The sequence below is a fragment of the Sinocyclocheilus grahami genome, unplaced genomic scaffold (assembly GCF_001515645.1).
Source record: "Sinocyclocheilus grahami isolate Dianchi unplaced genomic scaffold, SAMN03320097.WGS_v1.1 scaffold848.1, whole genome shotgun sequence".
In the NCBI taxonomy this organism is placed as follows: domain Eukaryota; kingdom Metazoa; phylum Chordata; class Actinopteri; order Cypriniformes; family Cyprinidae; genus Sinocyclocheilus; species Sinocyclocheilus grahami.
In genome coordinates, this window is record NW_015506027.1 from 896,452 (window position 1) to 918,839 (window position 22,388).

Below are 22,388 nucleotides of genomic sequence, written 5' to 3' on the forward strand. Positions count from 1 at the left end.
AGTATACATACTTGTTTGTATCATATGATAAGTAGTAGTGTCATTTCAATGTCTCATTACATTTTTGAGAAAAGACATACAGTAGTCAACATTTGAAGTGGATCAAAAAGTTGTTCTAAGACAAGAATGCAATTTGGTTTTAGGTTTTAGGACAACTTTAGTGAAAGGTTTTGATCCACTTCAAATGTTGACTAGTGTTATATGATGTTTGACTTTTGAATCCTCTCTGATGCAATTTAAGTGAGGTTGTCAGACAGTTCTTAAGACGCAAAAGACTGACATTTCACACCTACTCATGATGAGAGATTTCTTGGATAATTTCTTCTCTACTCCAGAAGTAGACAAGTGTGAGTGCTTTAACCCTGAACTTACTCTTGCATCATCTGTTTTGCCTCCCTATGTGCCATCAGCAATGTTCTCTTGCTGGTTTCTTCTTTCCATGCTTACATCTGTGCTGTCCATGGTGCTGAATGTGAGCTGGTGTTTTAACAAGAGCAAAACAACAGAGTCGTCATTTCTGTACTTTTCAAAATTTGATGATGAAAAAAAAGAAAATCTGTACTTCTCAAAATTTGATGATAAAAACAAAATTACAACCATAAAAACAAGCTTTATAAAGGCCAAAAGAAACCTAAATGTCTTTTAGGGTTCCCTCCAATGTGTATTAATATAAATTTCATAAAAAGTTGTTTTACAGACAGATACTTTGTATTAATTAATTGTATTAATAATTAAATGGATAAAATGATAACCGGATGAACTTTTTGTTATCATACACACCCTCATATTATTCCAAACCTGTATGATTTATTTTCATCTGTGAAATATATATGACCATATATAATTATTTATCAGTCTCTTGATTAGAATACAACCAGATAATACACACAATTTGTATGCAATGTTAAAAAAGACAAAGTATTTAGTGTGACCTCTCCTTACACTTAAACCTAAATGGAATGGAACCCCAATTAATGTCATTGCTAACACATGTATTTGTCCTACTTTTTCATGTCAAAATGACTGTTGTGTAAAAGGTATTAGACCTTTCTCACAACAGTCACTTTGACATAAAATAGTAGGTTTGTGCAAGACATGCTTCAGCATTACACACACGTATTTTATAATCCTTTGGAAGATTGACAAGTCTAAATTTCAATCCCATTCAAAATGCCAAAGACCACAATTTGATAGACAAAAAAAAAGCATAATTTTGCATAAGCAAGGCCACTCTGAAAGGAAAATCAGCAAAATCAATCAGTGTATCTGAAAGGATACACAAGATGTGGTATTCAAGCTGTTATAAATAATTTTGAAGAATCAGAAGAAGTCAAGGACTGGAAGGCCAAGAAAACTTTCAAAATCTGATGAGAAGTTTCTCAGACTGCAAGAAGTCCACCAAGGACCTGGCTCAGCATCTGGCAGCTTCATCAGGATGCCAAGTTGACCCTTCTACAGTCTGAAGAAGTTTGACCAGGAATGGACTTTGTGGAAGAGCAGAAGCCAACAAATCTTTTTTTTTTTTTCAGAAGGGTAAGATATGCAAAAGTTGTCAAAAAATTGGAATGAGTATTATGGAGTAACAAATCCAAGTTTGATGTTTTTAGGTCCAGTCGTTGACAATCCGTGAGAAGAAGAGTTGGAGAGAGATAGTAGATTGAGTGCTTGTGCGGCCTTCAGTAAAACACGTTGGAGGTCTATCCTGGTTTAGGGCTGTGTATCTGTCAGTTGGTAATGTCCGAATTGATGGGATCATGAACACTGTAAAGTACAGACTGATTTTAATTCATTGTGCCATTCTTTCTGGACAGTGCCTGATTGTTTTAGTACTTCTGAGAAACAAGGTCTACATGGATTTAATCCCACCAATGATTTTGTGATTAACTATCAAACAGAACCCACTGAGTTAGGACATCACAGGGGTCGCCACAGCAGATAAAAAAGGTGTCTACATTTAGGATCTCAGCAGCTGTGTGGGATTGAAGTGTGTCATTAAACGAGAGGAAAAACAATGAAAGAGAGATAATGAAGAACAGGTGGACATCTGGGAGGAACACAGAATTGTCATGCCTGAATGACATTCACACAAATTCTCTCTCTTCATTCGATGTCCTGCTTTGCATTGTGTAAGGATGGAAGGAGAAGAATGAGGCATTGAAGTGTGGACACAGATTTTGGATCTGTTTGATTGGAATGGAAATATAGATTAAAGGATAACACTCTAGCCGAAGTGGCTTCTTTTCATGTAAATGTCTAGGAGGTTATTTGCATGTGTCAGCTTCTGAGCCGCCAGGTGACTAATTTCACAAGCCAGTCGTGTTGGGTTTAGATAAAAGAAGTATTCAACATACTGCTGAATGTTGAGTGTTGAACGTCTATGTCAAGCTAGAGCAATTAAAATAAAAATGTAAAAGCTTGCTTGTATGAGTTTATCATATGCACAAACCTTCACTACCCTGTCATTGCTCACTTTTGATTTGAATGTGTCCTTTTATGATCCCCGTCTGCTGCACTGCTCATTTACCCATGATCAAAAACAATAATACTGTCCATCTCAGCTTTGAACATCCCACATCTAGTGGCAGCACACGTAGTGTTGGGTAGGAGGGTGTTTCTGAGGTAATTAGAGAAGATAGTGTTTTACTCCATTAGACTGACATCATCTGGATTTAATTATACAGTGTGAGACAGCAAGTGCAGATACTGCAGCTCCAAACTGCTTCTATTGTTCAAGCGATCAATGAAGTACTCCTCACTATAATATAAAACAGTTGGCTTCTGCCACTGACGTGCTACTATAAGTACTGTGCATGGATGAATGACTTGGTTTATTTCTTTCTGTGCCTTTTTGACATCCTTTAAGTCCTCTTATTTTATGTACAGCAAGTGTAGACCCAATGTAAATAAGCAATTCTTTACAGTTTAACTTCTTTGATTGTGAAGGGAGTTTCCACAGGAGTGCAGGCCTACTTGATTGAAAAATATTTGAAGGCAACATTCTGATGTTTTAATTTATGAATAAATTACTTTACGACACACACACGTGTGTGTGTGTGTGTCAGGTTTTGTCTACATTGTGGGGACCAAATGTCTAGCAGAAATGTCCAGAGTAGGCTTAGGGTAAGGGGATAGAATATACAGTATTTACAGTATAAAAATCATTGCCTATGGAAAGTCCCCATAAAACATTAGTAAAATAAAATAATTGTAGATAATATTGTATAAATTCTCATTGTGTGTGAACTGTATAATAATAATAATACGTATTATTATTATTATTATTATTATTAATCAATCATTTATTACAGTATTTCTTGTTGATTGATCTGTTTTTGAAAATAGTCAAGATTAAACCATTACACATGTTTCTATACTACTGTATGAAAACCATTCTGTCACTACATGTTTATTACTTACAGTATGTGAATTGTAGACTGTGTTTGTGTCCACAAGTGAAGACACATGGCCACACTCTAACCACACAACAAAAAAACTCAGAAAGCGAAGAAATGGGGAACCTGCTCTTGTGGACCTTCACTGTACTTCATTGTCGATATATTGATCTGGTTGGCTGGAAGGTCGATCAATGTCAAAAGGGAGTGCTGTGCTTTGAAGCTATTCTAAGGGCTGAATTCTCATGCCCAGATTCTTAAGCATTAAAAAAAGATTGAGCCTCAGATCAGTTTATAAGGGTAACACACAAAATCATTCTTAATAATATAGAGACTTTATATATGGTGATTTCATATTTTAATGCATTCATGAATGTGACTGGCGTTAAGATGCATTGTATGGTGTGTGTTTATTCAGAGCCACAGCAGAGGTTCTGTTGTGGAAGAGGATGCATAGGTCAGTAGGATCAAAGTTGCACAGAACGAGAAGACACTGAATCCAGTGATCCACAGCATGTATCCCTGTATGCATGAACGCACAGACACACACACACCGACCAACCAGAGTGCATTCATCCATGTACACACACACACACACACACACACACACACACACAGTCTCTGACAGCTCAGATATCACATATAGCTTCATGTTGAACACATTAACTTTACATCTATTATTTTCATTATTTTCATGAATCTGATTTAAATTTAAATGAGTATGGTTTATGTAAATGACATTACAACATGACATTATTTTCCTATTTCCTGTCTTGCTTTAACTTGTTTATCTTATTTTATTATGCAGGGTCCTATAATCAGTTTCTGTCTTCGATGTGTGTGTGTTTCAGGACAGTCCTCTGGTCTTACAGTCAGACCGCAATGTGACGGTGAATGCACGAAATAACCTTGGCCAGCTGACAGGACAGCTCACTGTGGGTGAGTGGCATTTTTAAACTATATTTTCATGGACATGTCACCTGAGTTCATACTTTCTCATTTCACAGCGGGCCTTTTCATTTATAGCTGATGTGTTTTTCATACACACATCTATTATCTATGTATTGTGTTTGCTACTACAATATTTCCTTTTTTGAACTCCTACAGCATTGCCGTATAAACCTTAATATGTAATTTCTTTCTTCTTCTTCTTTTTTTTGGCACTTCATTGTACTCCTGGCATCTGCTCATTTACATGAAATGAGTTAATCGAATTTGAATAAGGAAATTATTCTTTGTGTTCACACTTTCAGAATTCATCATTGTTAATAAGTTGCCAGAAAACATCAAATAAATTGTGGTTGCTATTACTTAATTACCTAGATGGCATTTTAGTAAATGACACCCTGAAGGGCTTTTGGGCCTAGATTTTTTTTCTTTCCTTTTCATGGATTGTATTATATTCAGATACGAAATTGGAAGAACACTAAAATCTGGTAATTCCTGCCCACCCAAACTGTTATAGTTATGTAGGTTTTGTTTAAGGTTTCTTGTCTTTTGTCTGGCTTCCCTGATTGCGTTCAAGCATTTTCTTGCCCAGGTAATTATTTCTTGTGTAGTTAAACCCTTTGTGACTTTGTCAAGTCTTGTCTTTTGATGTGTATTTTAATTGGCAGTGTTTTGTTTCCTGGGATTTCACTTTTGTATGTTACCTTTGATTTTTTTAATATGAAGCTGCACTTAGATTCCAAAACCTATTAGACTAAATTTTAGACTCTACAAGACCCAAAGCGTTACAACCGCCTCCTAAAAAACACAATTACCTGTGTTGAAAGCCTTTTGTGATTGTATGTGATTGTACATATTGTGTTTTTGGTTGAGTATGTGATGATGGTGTAGAGAGTGGTGCTGCTTTTACAGTTTGAGGTCAGTAAGGTTTTTTTTTTCTCTCTCATTCCAAATCAATCCAATTTGTAGGGCACCAAATCTACATATTGGAATGATTTGTGAAGGATCTTGTGACACAGAAGTCAATGCTGAATATTCAGCTTTGCCATCATTGGAATAAATTACATTTTAAAATATATGAAAATAGAAAACAGTTATTTTAAATTGTAATATTATTTCACAATATTACTGCTTACTGACTTTTTGATCAAATACTTAAACCTTGATGAATGTTGGAGACTTCTTTCAAAAACATTAAAATATCTCACAGATCACAAACTTTTGAATCGATTGGATTGAGCAACACATTAAGTCAGAAAAACCCTGTTGCACTAATCCTGTAATCTTGTGTTTTTGTTTTCAGTTGGTGCTCAGTTTCACCATCACATTTTAAAAGACAGCAAGCTGTATTCTGGGGCCGGCTGCCCGCCGTGCTCAGGATCTCCATCAATTACTGTTCTATCTCAATGCAGCCACGGGGGGTTCTGGAGTTCTTGTGTTTTCTGGTGTTTTTCCAGTGAATCCTCTTCCCTTGTCAGGGATTTTTTTTCCCACTCCAGGGTATGCAAGGCAGAATGTTTATGTTTGCGTGTATAAAAAGAGCTACCTGACTCAAACTAGCTGTAAGTTCAGAGTAGAAGCAACCACCCCTAAAGCCAGAAGAAATCTAGATGCTCTCCTTCACTTACTGCTCATGGACTACAGCAGATCACAGCTTTGCTGTGCAAAGGAAAATAGAGAAAGCAACAACCACACACGTTTTCCCTGTATTAGTAACTGGCACCAAAGAAAAACTTTCTTGTTTTTTTTCTTTGAATCTCCACTGGTTGTGGCTGTTTTATTTTGGTTAGCGCTGCAAAATTCAGAATTGAATAATTGGCTCTTATTTAATTCATGGAAAACTATATTGTTTCTGTGTAAACTACAAAAACGTTCATTCTATAGGTATGTGTGCAGAAGTGTATAGTCTTTCTTTACAAAGTAACATTGCCAAATACTGGCCTCTCATGCATAAAACAGTCTTTTTAGTTGTTTTCCAAATCCGTGTGAATGTGGATCGTTTTGACAGTGTTGCTGTTTGTACGCAAAGGAAAAACTTTTCTGTTTGTGTTCCTCTTTTATTCACAGGTGGGAAAAATGTGAACTATCTGTTGGGTAAAACACAACATAACAGTCTTCTCTGCTGGGAAATGCTGAATTAATGTTCACATATGCCTTTAGAAATTGAAAAACCTGGTTCTAAGTATAGCATATAGATCCGCTTTCCTAGCAAAAACACAGCAAGCATTATCTGACTTATGGCCTCTTTTATGATAAATGCAAATATTTTAAATGAAATCTCAGGCTATTTGTGTCCCATGGTACTTTATTAAGTACACAGCAAGACTACAAATTAACCAGTGTCAATGAAAGTAATAAAAATGCCCCAGATATGTAATGTTTAGGGGCACAAGTCATTCCCCATAGAGACCCCCCTCTTCTGTTCAGACTCAATATTTGTTTAGTATTGATTTAGTGCCTTTGCAGTCACCATAGTGAGTTACAGCTGTCAGATGTCTATATTCACTGTCTCAGAGGGGAGTATTGTTGGTTGTGTATAGCTGATATATTATATTGCATGTTTGTAATATTAATTATTATAAAATTATTATTATACACATTTATATATAATTTATTTAATAATTTATTTATTTTACTTAAATTAATTCAAGCATTTGACGAAAAATGATGCCAAATAATGAAGGTGAAAAATCTCAATAATGCAAAATAAAACGTACTTTTCTCTTACACAACTTTAAGCAGATGCTATGTGAATTTACTTCTACACTGAAGGTTTGTTACCAATTTGGAGTCACCTACCACTCTCACCAGTTTGCCCTCTATATCCTCTCTTTGACATTTACCCACTGTGCCAGGATGTTGCCTTCAGGCTGTCACTGATCTTTCGAAATTGTCTGAATATTTAGGGAATTTTGTAGCACGGATTAGCTCCTAAACAGGCAGCAATGTTACACTGTATCACCTCTCGCTCCCACACTCCTGTTTGCTGTTTGTTTCCCTCCTCTCCTTGTTCTCTCGTCCCTGAACCCACTCGCTGCAAGAACATTAATCTTCAAACAGAAATTGTATAGAGGTGCTGAGAGCCAGAGAGCTCGGCCATCCTCTGATAGCTTGGTCCAAGAGTGCAGAGGTCTCTGTTTTTATAATATGGCCCATAAGTTCAGGTGATTGATGCACCGTTGCGTTATGGTGAGCGTGACTTTATCCTGTGTTCATAGGGGAGTCGCTTAAATATCTGAGAGGTGTAGTCTATCATAGTCTTTGTAGTTTTAGGCTGAAGGTTCAGAATCTTGGGGTTACAAACTAATATGGGGTCACTGGAATTGCAGATGACATTCATATGAACTGCAAATTATTCAGGGAATATACTTCTTCAACTTAGGACACTTTTTCCCAGGGCCTGATTTTTACAGAAATTCCCGGTTACACTTTACTTGAAGGGGTGTGCATAAGACTGACATGACACCTTCATAATCATGACACGACACCTACATAATCAAGACATGACTCATGTCATGAATATGAAGGTTTTTTATGCATGTTTATGACAACTGTCATTAAGTGTCATTCGCTCAGTTATGTAATTTTTTATGCAAAGATGACATTGTTTGAGATGTCTTTGTTATGGGCTATGGTTAGGGGTAAGGGTAGGGTTAGGTTAGGGTTAGGTCAAATAATGTCATATTTGCATTAAAAATGACATAACTGAGCGAATGACTCTCAATGAAAGTTGTAATAAACATGCATAAAACCTCCTTCATATTCATGACATGTGTCATGTCATGATTATGAAGGTGTCATGTCAGTCTTATGCACACCCCTTCAAGTAAAGTGTTACCAAATTCCCTTATAATTTTTTTTTTTTATTGTTTTTTTTATGTATGCTGGTTTGTTTGTTTCATTGTTTATTTATTTAAGACTTGAAAAGCCTTTTTATTCCTTTCATCTGAATTATTTTTTTTTAATTACTTATGTATTTTATTGCTTTACCCTAAATAATGAAAAATCACAACAGAATATGTTTTTATTGTACAACATATCAAATCAAGCTGATATTGTAAAACTATTTGAAAATTGTGTAAAAAATGCATAAGGTAGGTACTGTAGGTAGGGGTGTAACGATTCACCCGTTTTCTTGATGCATCGATTACAAACCCTGATGATGCATATCCATCGATCTTGAAACATGGATTTTTGAATCGTAGATTGCGGACAGTAATCATTTTAAAGCGCTAAGAATCGCAATTTCTATAGCGATTCAATGCTTTCAAAATATATACACATTAAATTACTACAAGCACAAATTAATGGAGACTTTGAACAGTGTTCGTGCCATCGCATTACTCCTTCACGTGCTCGATTATTTACAGCCAGTGACTGTCACAGGATTGCGCTCGCGCTCCGTTCGTCTCAGTGACACATTTTTTGAGCAGCTGATGTGTGATCTCTCCTTAGTACCCGTGGCCAGTAATGCTAAAATTAAGTAGTTTTCAATGGCTCTCGGTCATACCATCGACATTACCTGAACAGTCGAAGGCTGCGCATTTATTACATGGACGGAGCAAAAATGTAAGTGTCTAAAGCATATGCACAGTTCCATTGAATGATAAATGTGTTTTAACAATGTCGTTGAACCGAATGTACGAATGAAACTGTTAAAATAACCACAGCATTAACAACAACCTTGAAATAAGAGTGTGATCATCTGATAATCAAATGCATGAAAGTGGCATTTTTTTCTATAACAAACAGACATCGGGCATGTTTTCTTTCAGAATCATCATTCACCGATGTAGAGGAAAAGTTAAAAAGCTACTATAGCATTTTAGATAATGAAAATGAGATAAAGAAGTTTTCGCACTGAAAGAGAAGTGATCTTGTGCTTATAGAACTTAAGACGTGCCAGGCTATATTCAAATTTAATTGTGAATCATATCGAATTGAATCGTTCTGAATTTGCAAAAATCCTTCTTGAGTCGAATCGAAAACCTATGAATCGTGAATCGAATCGATTCGCTGTCTAACCAAAGATTCACAGCCCAATAGTAGGCCTAGTGGTATCGACGGTCACGTGAAATGTGTAAAGTGAAATTAATGAAATTGTCGATCATTTAATTTATAGTAGATTTGCTTTATTACATTGCATCAATTAATTATTTTCCAATCAGAGGCATTTTGATTCATCACCGCGGAGTTGTTCAGTGTGTGCGCTCATTGACTGAATTCTGATGAATATGCTAGCATTCACAAATAATCTCATCAGCATATTTAACAAACTGCAGAAAAGAGATTGATTGTAGACAGCTTCAGTAATTATAACGAGAGTTTTTGCAAAAATGCATAACTCAATAACTAAATGCATAACCGCTTTAGACTGTTGATCGCTTTTATGTTCCCCTTCAGGAACTCGAGCTGCGTCGAGAAACGCTTTGGGAACGCCCCTGCGTGACTGCGTTCTGAAGCACGTGTAAAATCAGTCCAATGGAGCAGCGAGACGTCACAAGCAGGGTGACGTGAGCAACCAGGAAATATAAAAGCGCAACGACAGAGCGCAAGTTAGCTTCTGCTCTTCAGTAGCGCTCTGTGTATGTGCCAGTCTTATTTAATTAAATTAAATTCAAATTTATTTGTATAACGCGTTTTACGATACAAATCGTTGCAAAGCAACTTTACAGAAAATTAAGTTTCTACAATATTTAGTAGTAGTTTATCAGTGGTGACTGTCAGTTTATGTACATATGGCAGAAATGTACGGGAAGATCAATTAAAAATGTAATCAAACGGAAGATGAACACTATTAACAGCAATTATTATATGATGCAATCAAACTTGTAGCAAACTTTGGGTAGTTCTGTATGTTGTTTCAGGGTTGGCATCTTCTGAGGTCTTCTGAGGGGTTTGCATCATCTCTTCTCGGGTGTTCTGGATCCAGACTCAAGCTTATGTAAATCCTAGTTGCAAAAACAGAGAAACAAATAGAGACATAATTAGCGTAGCTGCTGTTCCAACCAAGTAAAATTAATTTGTTTAACACAAACTAAAGAATAATAATGTGCATTTGATCAGATATAACTGCAGTCCAAGATTATTAGATGTATTATTTGAATGCCTGGCCAAAGAGATGAGTCTTTAATCTAGATTTAAACAGAGAGTGTGTCTGAACCCTGAACGTTATCAGGAAGGCTATTCCAGAGTTTGGGAGCCAAATGCAAAAAAGCTCTACCTCCTTTAGTGGACTTTGCTATAGGTACTACCAAAAGTCCAGAGTTTTGCGACCTTAGGGAGCGTGATGGATTGTAGCGTGGTAGAAGACTAGTTAGGTACGCAGGAGCTAAACCATTAAGGTCCTTGTAGGTAAATAATAATATTTTGTAACTGATACAGAACTTAACAGGTAGCCAGTGCAGAGACTGTAAAATTGGGGTAATATGATCATATTTTCTTGACCTGGTAAGGACTCTAGCCGCTGCATTTTGAACTACCTGTAGCTTGTTTATTTAAGAAGCAGGACAACCAGCTAGCAGTGCATTACAATAGTCCAGTCTAGAGGTCATGAATGCATGAACTAACTTTTCTGCAGCTAACATGTTTCGTAGCTTGGCAATGTTTCTAAGATGGAAGAATGCTGTTTTTGTAACATGGGAAACATGATTTTCAAAAGACAAGTTGCTGTCTAATATAACACGCATATTTTTGACTATAGAGGAAGTAACAGTACATCCGTCTAGTTGCAAATTGTAATCCAAGAGATTCTGTGTACTGTTTTTTGGTCTAATAAGTAATATATCTGTCTTATCCGAATTTAATAGGAGAAAATTATTGGTCATTCAATCTTTTACATTTTTAACACAGTCTGTTAGCTTAGATAATTTAGAAGTTTCATCTGGTCTCGTTGAGATATATAGTTGAGTATCATCAGCCTAACGGTGGAAACTAATCCCGTATTTTTTAATAATATTAACAAGGGGCAACATGTGTATTGAAAATAGCAGAGGACCTAGGACAGATCCTTGTGGCACTCCATATTTTACTGGTGATAATTGAGATGACGCCCCATTTAAATAAACAAAGTGGTAGCAATCGGACAGGTAGGATCTAAACCATCTTAAAGCCTGCCCTTGAATACCTGTATAGTTTTGTAATCGATCTAAGAGTATGTAATTTTTCTATGAGTATGTCATTTTTTTAATTTGTCAATATTTACTGTTGTCTGTCAGTTCACAAGCAGAAATATGCCAAAATCCAAGTCTAAGTCTATGGCGAGCGAACGGCATTACAGATGTTGTGTTCCTCCCTGCCCACGATATCTGGCAGCGGGGGATACACACAATCTGTGTGTTGTTTGTTTAGGAGCGGAGCATGCACGATCAGCTCTAGAGGGAGCTGATTGTCATGACTGCGAGTTGCTCTCGCTGTTGCCGAGGTGCAGCGTAGACTGTTGTCATGGGGATCGCAAGTGGATTTAGTGGAGGGATCCGAGATGGGCTCGTCCTTTTTTCGGTCCTCACCTGCTAGATCCACGGCTCCCTCTCAGGAATCGGAAGCCCGCGCTGCGGTTTCTTCCCCCTGGAGATAGAGCCAGACACTTCATCTATCTTCCTACAAAGAGGTGGATGTGATGAGTGTCGAGACACTCACCCCGCACGTTCACGAAGTGCGTGGATGCTGCTCTGGCTCCTCTGAGACTCCAGGGCATCCGCATACTCAATTTCATCAATGATTGGTTGATACTAGCTCAATCAGAGCAGATGGCGGCTCGGCATCGAGATGTTGTCCTCGCCCATATGAGAAAGCTGGGGTTAAGACTAAATGCCAAGAAAAGTGTGCTTTCTCCACTACAGAGAACCACTTATTTGGGCGTGGTGTGGGATTCGACCACGATGCAGGCACATTTATCTCCTGCTCGTATCGAGTCAATCCTCACGGCAGGAAACAGAGTAAGAGAAGGCCAGTCACTCACTGTCAAACTGTTTCAAAGGCTGTCGGGTCTGATGGCAGCGGCGTCCAATGTGATACCTTTTGGCCTGCTGTACATGAGACCCATCAAGGTCATGCGGCGATGCTTATGTGCCTTGGACATGTGGAAGAAATGTTGGTTCCTGGCTCAAGGCCCGATGTTAGGGAATCCTTGTACTCGTGTAACACTAATGACAGATGCCTCTCTCACGGGCTGGGGGGTGATCATGAGTGGCCGCTCTGCCCAGGGTCTGGGGGAAGGCCGTCAACTTCCTTCCAGACCTGTGGGGACAAAATGTGCTTGTCCACACAGACAACACATCGGTGGTCTCCTACAGCAATCGTCAGGGGGGTCTGCGTTCGAGCCCCTTATACAAGCTGGCGCGCCAGAACCTTCTGTGGGCTCAGGGGAAGCTACTAAGAGCAGTCTACATCCCTGGGTATCTCAATCAGGGGGCAGATATCCTGTCGAGGCAGGGGCTGAGGCCTGGGGGATGGAGACTCCACCCCGAGGTGGTGGAGTTGCTTTGGAAGGAGGATCTTTCACCCCCGCGCGGAGTTGTGGAAGCTGTGGACGTGGCCCCTGAGGTGGCACAGCTCCTAGCATCTGGTCTCTCAACTGAGGTTGTTGAGACTATACTCCAGTCCAGAGCTCCCACCACAAGGAAACAGTACGCCTTGAAGTGGAAGCTTTTCACTTCCTGGTGCGGACAGCAACTGCAGGACCCAGTCAACTGCCTAATTGGTACAGTTCTGGAGTTTCTGCCAGAACAATTCTCCGCAGGGTTATCTCCCTCCACTCTGAAGCTATACGTGGCAGCCTTAGCTGCTTACCACATCCTTCTGGGTGGTCAATCATTGGGAAGACACCCACTTGTCACTCGTTTCCTCCGTGGCACCCTGAGGCTGAGGCCAGTACAGCGCACTAAGGTGCCCTCATGGGACCTGGCAGTGGTTCTGGAGGGCTTGTGCAATGCCCCCAGTTGAACCCATAGAAGAAGTTCCAGTCAAGTTTCTCACGCTCAAGGCTATTTTTCTCCTCGCTATTTCCTCACTTAAAAGGATCTTCAGGCACTTTCTTTTTAATTCCTGGAGTTTGCATGGTTAGGGCATTCCTTTACCCGAGGGTCGGGTATGTCCATAAGGTGCCCACTTCTTTGCCAGGGCCCATAGTACTTCAGGCATTCTGTCCACCTCCGTTCCAGGAAGTAGGCCATGAAAGGCTTAATTTGCTCTGTCCAGTACGAGCACTGGACGATTACGCACACAGAGCTGCCCCGTGGCCTAAGGCAGATCAGCTGTTTGTTTGCTTTGGTGTGCCCAAGAAAGGATCTCCAGCGACCAAGCATACTATGAGTAGGTGGGTGGTCAAGGCCATCTCACTAGCCTACGAATCCTCTGGCCTCCCGTCACCTATGGGGATCAGAGCACACTCGACCAGGAGTACGGCGGCCTCCAAGGCTTTCAACTTGGGTGTGGCCTTGCAGGACATTTGTGCTGCGGCGGGCTGGTCCTCTCCACACACTTTTGTCTGCTTCTATAAACTGGACCTGGCATCTACCCCAGGGTCCCAAGTCCTCTCTTCGTGATGTGCTCAAGAGATACACACACAGGCAGGGACTTGTTAGTATGGTGCAGTGGGTATTCTCGTTCCCAAAGCATTTCTCGACGCAGCTCGAGTTCCTGAAGGGGAACGTCCCTAGGTTACGTATGTAATCATGGTTCCCCGAGAGAACGAGACGCTGCGTCTCCTTGCCATACTCCCTTCATGCCTGCAGGCGCTACTTAATAGAAGCTAACTTGTGCTCTGCCGGATGTGCTTTTATACTTCCTGGTTGCCAACGTCACCCCGCTCGTAACATCTCGCTGCTCCATTGGACTGATTTTACACGCGCTTCAGAATGCGTTCATGCAGGGGCATTCCCAAAGTGTTTCTCGACACAGCGTTTCGTTCCCTCGGGGAACCATGGTTACCTACGTAACCTAGGGACGTTTCTTTACGTCATTTATTCCCAGTTTGAATAACCTTATGGGAATAACAATAGGTACTGTATGTAAAGTCTCAATTTTCTAATCTGTAAAAAGGAATTCATAAACGCTTCATGCTTTTCACCTTTATTAGGCCTAATCGACATTAATGGTCATTGATATCAAGAAGATGAATAATCAGAAATAATGTTTTTTTTTTCATGACATTGCAGCTTCACTCTTTAATGAGTTGATTTTTATAGGCTATTTACATTATGCAATTTTTTTTTAAATATATGTTCACGATGTTATACCTTTGCAGTGTAAAGATTGCTTTTGTTGATGTTTTTTAAACAGTAGTATACACCAGTATACTATACAAAAGTTACTTGAATGCACCCATTAGGGGTCAATAAAATTAGCGAAGACTGAATACTGTGTAAATACTGTCTGAATTTTGGAACTCTAAAAATTAGGTTAACAGCCAAATCCCCTACTTTAGACTAATCATTGAGTACATCCTCACCTTGTGACCCTCCAGAGTTGTGTGTTTCTGGAAAATAGCAGTCTGAAATAATGCTCCTCATGACCTTCTTGCAGGAACATAGTGCCTTGCTAAATTATTGGGCGGCAGGATTTAGTTGGAGGTTTTGATGGGATGTGTGCTGGAAGTGAGCTGGTGATGAAATACAGTATCAAGCCTGTGCTGTCAGATCTTGTTTTCTTTCTCTCTCTCCATCCCTCCATCCTTCTCCGCTAACCTGAGGCACCCCGCTGTTTGCCACGAGGTCCCTGCACAGATGATTGAAAACGAGGGACAGGAAAATAATCCGTGCATGGGCTGTTCTCACGCTCCGACTCCAGCTGTGAGCTTGTCTCCCCTGAACACCTCCTCCAGAGCCTAAACAACTGAGAGGACATTGAGGGAACACAGCATCTGCTTTTTGTCTTATTGACTTTTAATTTTTAGAAGTGTAGACTGCATAATGAATGGCTTCTCCGCTTTGAGAGAGTGGGAGATGATTTCATTAGCACCGGGTGACAGAGAGGACATGAGTGAGAGATGCTCTGGGGGGTGGACAAGGACAACAGCAAGACAGGTGTGATGATGCCAGTGTCCTTTACCGCCATCCTTTCCAAAACATTATCAGTTAGCATTTCTATTTGTTTTAAAGGCAATTAGTTGTCATGAAAAATTCTGCCTGCCTGTCAAATTGACTTTCTATTGGCTGAAATAAATTAATTATATAATAAGTACTCTATTCAGACTCTGTTCAGCTTGGTTAGAAATCCTAAAAAAAATGGCTTTGATGTTTGTCATCTGAACTTTTTTGTGACATGTCGTCAATTATGCTACACGTATTATACAACCAAAGTTACAGATTATGAAATAAAATTATGTTTAGCCAATTAAATGATAGATGACTACTTAGTATACTATATTAGCACACTGCTAACCAGTTAGCCTGCTGTCCTATATTCAAAATTATAAATTTTTATAAATATTATTGGTTTTTGATTAGGCATTACAAATTACTATCCCATTGGTGTTCTGCACATATTAAACTCAACAGAGACCATCTGAAATGTTCATGACAGCAGCATCAAGATCAAACAAACCAACCAAATATGGACCGTTGTTTGAATCTGCTCATTTTCAAATCAACATGACATTAAAAGTTGCAGAGACCGTGATTTGCTTGGTGCATTTAGGCTCTTCAAGGACAACAATTCTAGATGAAGTTTCATCAGAATATGTTATGTTATGTTATGTATACATGTATGAATTTCAGTCAGTCAAGGAGAGCTCAACATGGTATTATTTCAAAAGTTTTTAATCCACTGCATCCACTGCAATGCATAAGGGAACCAATTTAAATATAGATATACCTGCAAATTTCAAAAACACCCATCTCAAAGTGCTCAAGTCACCAATTATAAGTTTCACAGCACCAAAAATCCAGTGATGTGAGTGATTAGTTCCAAGTAATTAATCATGATAAGAATACATTGGCAAAGTGTGCGTGCATGTAGAGGAACGTTTAGAAATTTAATGTGCTGTTTTATGTTGTGAAATTTAGCCAGAATAAATTGCTAGTTTTAAATGAATATCATCATTTGCAATGCCACATTGCAGCTTAGAGGTAGTGAGCTTAAACTCTCCAAGGAGAGAGAGAGAGAGAGTACCTAAAGGACATATGGAGATTAATGCGCACAAATACACACATCAGTCTTCAGGGCTCTGTTTGCTGATTATGACAACAGCTCTGATTATTTGTCTCTTTACACTGTCCACAAACCACACCCAGACACATGCACACACACCCACTGATTAATGCAGGCGGTCAGAATTCACCTATTTCGCCTTTTTATTGATGAGGATTATCCAGTTCAGATACATAATTTTTATTTTTAAATAAATAATTACTAAAACAATAATAATAAATAATTACTTTTAGATAAATAATTACTTTTAAATTATCATTGATGTACTATTATAGTTTTTGTAAATATTTTAAATTAGATTAGATTTTTTTTTATATATAAATTGAGTATTGAGTCATTTTTGTTGTCATTTTTATTACATTTTGTTGCTTTCTTTAATCATATATATATATACAGTGGGGAAAAAAGTATTTAGTCAGCCAACAATTGTGCAAGTTCTCCCATTGTCCCACTGTATATATATATAATACAATATATATATATATACAGTATAGCAAAGTTATTGCTATTCTACAGCATTTCTTACAACAAAGGGATTTCAATATTCTATAGAATATTGAAACCCCTTTGTTGTAAGAACACCTTTATATTGCATTTTCCATCTTATGCTGTGAAAGGCCTTGACTGATGCTTCCCTCAAGTTAGTTTTTGAATTCAACTGACAAACTTAACAAATGTCAGTTTTTTGTTTTTTTTCCCTGCATTATTTTTGAAATAAAACAAACGCCTCTTCATTTTACCACACCGTGTGGTTTTCCACAGCAAGGTCATTTATTCTTTCCATTTCACTCCGAGGGAAAACTTCCATTTCCTCCAACCTCAAAACAACAATTAATCATCAATCTTCAGTTTTGATGAGGGGTAAGTCAGTATCAATTAATATTCAAGAGTGGTTCATTAATATCCGCTGCGTATAATTTCTCATTTAACACTAGAACTACCGGAATTCTATAACTACTAGAATGGCCATAGCAGTCATTCTGACCGTTCATACTAGACTGAACTGAATGCCATTTTTGTCATATCATATTTACATTTGAAGCTTCTTTTGAGGTTTTACAATGAAGCTTTGAATGTCTGTCATCATAGTTTATGACATAATCACCCTAAAAATATGATATTTTTTTTGTAACATTTAATTGTTCAAGAGCTACGTAGACTGCTCCCGAATGTGCGTGCCTCGCTTTGTGTCCGGCAAGCGGGAGAGCAAAAGTTTTTCACCGCAGTGAACATTTTGTGTTTGAAAGTCTAAATGCCAACAAATATGAATGGAAGCAGAATATTTCTGTAGATAAAACATGTTGTGAATTTTGGAAATTATTACATAAAACTTTTTTCAATACATTTTTACTTTTTAACTTTACAACGCTCTGGAGTTATTGGAAATGTTTGGATAACATGAATCGGAAACAATTATGTGCAGCCACGGATCTGTTATGATATTATAAGTAATAATAAACATCATCACTGTTGCTAGAAAAGCCTAAGTTTGTTTTATTTCACAATATCAGTCTTGTCGGGGCTATGCATTAGAATAGCATAAAAATAATAATAGCCACTATTATTATTATTATTATTATTATTATGGCTATTTTGTCATAACATTGAAGTAGGCTATTATTGATAACAGCCAGGCTATAGCCTTCCAGCCTAACATATCTGGAACCGTGGCATATTGAATGACAGCAGTTGTTGTATTGGAGGTATCCACCCGACTTTTTTTACAAACAGGAATTTTAGCTTAGCAATTGAATATAAAAACAACTAGAACAAAAGTTCTAGGTAACAGTGACATGCATTCATGAAAAAAATTGCAAAAGCAGAAATTATACGCCATCTGTAATGCGAACGGTCAATTTGACTGCTTTAGCCATTCAAGGTAGAAACTTTTGTGAAGTCTTTTGTGTTTTGTAATTATAATAAAATAACAATGTTGTAATAAAATATGCACACATTTAGGAAAAGTCAGGGTATTATAGTTATATGGGTTTTATTTCAACAAAGTTATTACATTTCAAAATTTAAAAATGGTAAAAATGACTGCCTTGGTAGTGTTAAATCACCTAAATGAGTGGAAGGCACTGTGAGATCCGTGAGATGGTGCAGTCTGGATGGCTTTATGAAAGTGAGGATGTCCTTGTCCAAATAATGAGTGCTTACTCCTTACATGTACATTAACTGAGAACAATCACTGAAGTAATCAAACACGCGAACATTGAGCTCTTGAATCATGCAAACAAATATGAGGTAATAACCTGTTGTGAACAACATGGCTTTAAATATGAATTACTGAGGTCTAATAAATATGTTGTATTTTAATGTTTATATTTTGACCTAATGAACTTTAATTTTCTCTTAATTGCAGGAATTTAATGTCTGGGCCACTAAAGACCCGTTAAGCGGGAAAAAAATATATATAGCCTAAAAAAATGCCACATGCAATTGTCCAGTGACCCAATTGGGCCATGATAAAACAATATTCCTTTTAATTTGTCAGTAGTTTTTCAGTTTCTCTGGTAAATGCACAGACAGCTTGGTCTTTTGGATATGCCACAAACTCACAATTCAAAACTTTAATTACCAGAGCTGTTTTTGACATAAAGAAAGGAAAAAAAATTAGAAGAAAGAAAGAAGCAAATCTGTCCCTATATAATCCTGTGGTGTGTTTCTGTCACAACCTCTCTAAAGATAATCATGTTCTGTAGTGAATCTATGAGCAAATCTCTGGCCACCGCTGTGCAGTGATATGGTCAAGAGAGGATTAATCAAATATGAGTATAAATTAACACTTTATTAGAATTTTCTCCTCTTTGTCTCATCAGCATAATCACAATTAGACTTGCCTTATCCTCAAGCACGTATTTAATCACTATCCAACATAATTTGTACTTTTTTTTTCCAATTTCATTGTTCAGTTATTTTTTCACCCTCCAAAGTTATCAAATGATGTGAGACTTTCACTGATATGAAACAGATCTTCCTAATTACAAGAGAATAAAATATAAGAGAAAGAATAAGCAATTAATTAATGAACAGCATGTTTCTTTTTATATTTAGCCCAATCCTACACTGAATCTATTTGTATTGAAAAAAAAATAAAAAACTTTTTTTATATAACTTCAAAATCTGAAGATGTGCTCTACATTTGTGTCTTTAGGTCTGTGAAAAGATGTTTAAGCACAGCAGGAACAACAACTTCCTGCTGAGTAAAAGAACTGTAAAAGACATGTTGATCTGGGGCTCCTTCAGATCCCAAACTGAAATAACTATGACAACTCTGCTTTTTGAGACATGGGATATAACAGGCAACAGAACTGAAAGTATAGACAGCAAGAAAAGAGAAATTAATTTGGTTACATAATTAAATATGTTCAGAAGTGTTTATTTGCAACATTTCAGCTCTTGCTAGTTAACCCCCCAGATTTGGGGACATTTAGCATTACATCATTACCTATGGATCCTCTGCACTGAATGGGTGCCGCCGGAATGAGAGTCCAAACCACTAATGAAAACATCACAATAATCCACACAAATCCAATCCAATACCATCTTGTAAAGCAAAAATATGTGTGTTTGTAATAAACTAATTCATCAAGATTCATTAATTTTTCTTAATTGAAGATCATTTTTAATCTATTTAAGTTAAATATGAATTAAATAGGCTTTTAGATATTTTCATAAATGTATGATAGTGGGTACACAGCTCTGAAACCTTTTAAAACAAGTATCTGAATAATATTGTATTTGAAACCCTTTCCATGTGTCATTAAATTAAATTTGTTGTTTGTATTTTACAACCGATTATACATTTCAGTGAAGTCGAATTCCAGTTCAGTTCACTTCATATGAAGAAGGTCTCTTATTATGCTATTTTTCGTGTACAAATTATTACTTATTGGACAGAATAAAATGTGTTTCATTACTTTTTTTCTCTCTTGTGGTCAAGGACTTCATCAGGACTTATTTTTTTAATTTTAAATTTTTTTTACTCAAGACATTAGCATATTAAAAGCATATTAATTAAGCATACAAACACTTCTATAATTTGACACTGTAGTAAGTCTTTAAACACCCTGGAAACAATGAGCAGCTGCTCTAATATTAACTCAGAAACCTAGTGAGCTTCCTTTTTGTCAATATTGTCAGCTGTCTTCTAAGGCAGAAACATAACTGAAAATGAAATGTAATTAAATTAGGTTGTCTGTCTGGACACAGTACTGAATAACGTATAATAATACATTGTTAATATTTGTATTATTATTATTATTATTATTATTATTAACATCCACCATTGTTTTTGTATAACACCCCATGTCCATTATTCCTCCATTCCTGATTGGATGAGGTTTATGTGGACTGCAAAGGTGAAAATATGTGTTATGATCTTGTTTCTCAAGGCTTTATTCTTTTTTCTCTCTTTCTGTAGGCTCTGAGATGGTAGAAGCCCAGTGTCAGCGGTTTGAGGTGAAAAGTAGTGATGGCGAGAGAGTTCTCTTCTCTGCTGATGAAGAGGAGATCAGTATTGGCACAGATAAACTGAGGGTCACAGGTATAACATGCGCAAACACACATATTCATCCATTTAAACATGATACAAAAACTTATAGACAGGGTCTCAATCTGTACCTTCCTTAGGGTAGGTAGTTTCATACAGTCATAGTGTTATAGTTTATTTTAAATATGGCCCATACATCAATTTTCACTGCTACTGTAATGTTATATCATACAGTACAGTAGTTCTCATAGGGATGGTTAGTAGCCTTATATACCATTTTTTCTCCAGATGATTTATTACAGGCTTAAAATACACATGTAATCGCACATCTACAAAAAGGAACAAAGCCTTCATCCTCGTTTCTGTCAGCAAAGTTTGGATATGCATATTTCCACCAGATGCCTGACATGTAAAACAAGCTCAATCACAGTATGATCAACTGAACTGTCTGCAGCATTACGGCAATGTGCTTTCAGTTGATGGACACACTATACAGTTTTTGACACATTGCAGCGAGTCCAGCTCTTTATTTTCCCGTCCATCTGCGATAAAATGACTTCAAATAAAATAGCATTTGTGTGAATCGATTTCTATGCATTTAGTTCTTAATTTAAGTCATTCTGACTGTTACATCAGAGACAGGCCATGGTTGGTCTCTTAATGGGACCTGCCTGATGTGCAAGCAGAAAATTGCAGGTGTCAAGGAATACAGTCAGGCGTCATTAGTCCACTAAACCTGCAGAGCAGTAGGAAAGAGAGAGAGAGAGAGAGAGAGAGAGAGAGAGAGAGAGAGAGAGATGAGTCGCTCCAAATGTGTGATATTGCTTTTATACAACAGTTCAATAATAAAAAGGGATAACAGTACATACATTTACATGCACCCAAATTGGATTGATGGCTCAATTTTAAACACTTTGATTGACTTGACTGTAGCGAATTTAGCTCAACGACAGGAAATATGAATAATTAACCATAACTAGTTATAATTAACTATTCATATTTTAGATCCACTGTAGATATTTAGCTGACCACTCAGGGTCAACCGTCTTGTCAATTCTAAGAACGTTAATTTCCTGTAAGCTTGATCTGATTTCAATTTTACAATTTCATTGTAGACCTGAAATAATCAGATCAATAGGAAATTGTAAACATGTAAAAACTCTGTTCTGACTATCTATCAGTCAGATTTAAAAAATAACTTGCACACATGTGCAGTGCTATGATGCATGTGTTTTTATATGTTTTGCGTCTTGCAAATGTGCCTGTATTTATTTTCATATTTGCCATTACAAACTGGACAGTGAATACTAAATATTTGCTGTGTGTGTGTATATATATATATATATATATATATATATATATATATATATATATATATATATATATATATATATATATATATA

At 37.3% G+C, this 22,388-nt stretch overlaps 1 protein-coding gene across 1 annotated transcript in view; it reads left to right on the forward strand.

The window, feature by feature from the left end:
• The window catches only part of LOC107562916 (zeta-sarcoglycan-like), a 73,387-nt gene that overhangs the window by 49,893 nt on the left and 1,106 nt on the right, over window positions 1-22,388 (forward strand). Inside the window, exons 3-4 of the mRNA XM_016247669.1 lie at window positions 4,244-4,331; window positions 20,917-21,039. Of these exons, the coding sequence (XP_016103155.1) occupies window positions 4,244-4,331; window positions 20,917-21,039 (211 nt within the window). The remainder of the gene's footprint in view (window positions 1-4,243; window positions 4,332-20,916; window positions 21,040-22,388) is intronic.